The sequence below is a fragment of the Onychostruthus taczanowskii genome, unplaced genomic scaffold, assembly GCF_017590055.1.
Source record: "Onychostruthus taczanowskii isolate IOZ18803 unplaced genomic scaffold, ASM1759005v1 scaffold6765, whole genome shotgun sequence".
NCBI classification, from domain to species: Eukaryota; Metazoa; Chordata; class Aves; order Passeriformes; family Passeridae; genus Onychostruthus; species Onychostruthus taczanowskii.
The window spans coordinates 1-436 of NW_024504528.1; the positions used below are offsets into that span (position 1 = coordinate 1).

General features: G+C 63.3%; 1 protein-coding gene across 1 annotated transcript; it reads left to right on the top strand.

The window, feature by feature from the left end:
- Positions 1-9: 9 nt before the first annotated feature.
- Positions 10-429, top strand: LOC121344777 (bromodomain-containing protein 4-like; the record flags this gene model as incomplete). Its single annotated transcript, XM_041421004.1, has 1 exon — positions 10-429. A coding segment is annotated over one exon (420 nt), but the record flags the coding sequence as incomplete, so codon positions are not given.
- Positions 430-436: the final 7 nt, after the last annotated feature.

The window sequence follows — 436 nt, forward strand, 5'->3', positions numbered from 1 at the left end:
TCCCTGACCTCTCCGTTCCCCCGGCAGACAAAGAAAGGCGTGAAGAGGAAAGCAGACACCACCACTCCCACCGCCATGGACCCCATCCACGACTCCTCCTCGCTGCCCGCCGAGCCCAAGGCCACCAAGCTGGGCCCGCGGCGCGAGAGCGGCCGGCCCGTGAAGCCCCCCAAGAAGGAGATGCCGGACTCGCAGCAGCATTCCGTGGAGCTGCGCGGCTCCAAGGCCTCGGAGCAGCTCAAGTACTGCGGGGGCATCATCAAGGAGATGTTCGCCAAGAAGCACGCGGCCTACGCCTGGCCCTTCTACAAACCCGTGGACGTGGAGGCGCTGGGGCTGCACGACTACTGCGACATCATCAAACACCCCATGGACCTCAGCACCATCAAGGTCAGCCGGGGGGGAAAATGGGGAAAAAATGGATTTTAGGGGGAAA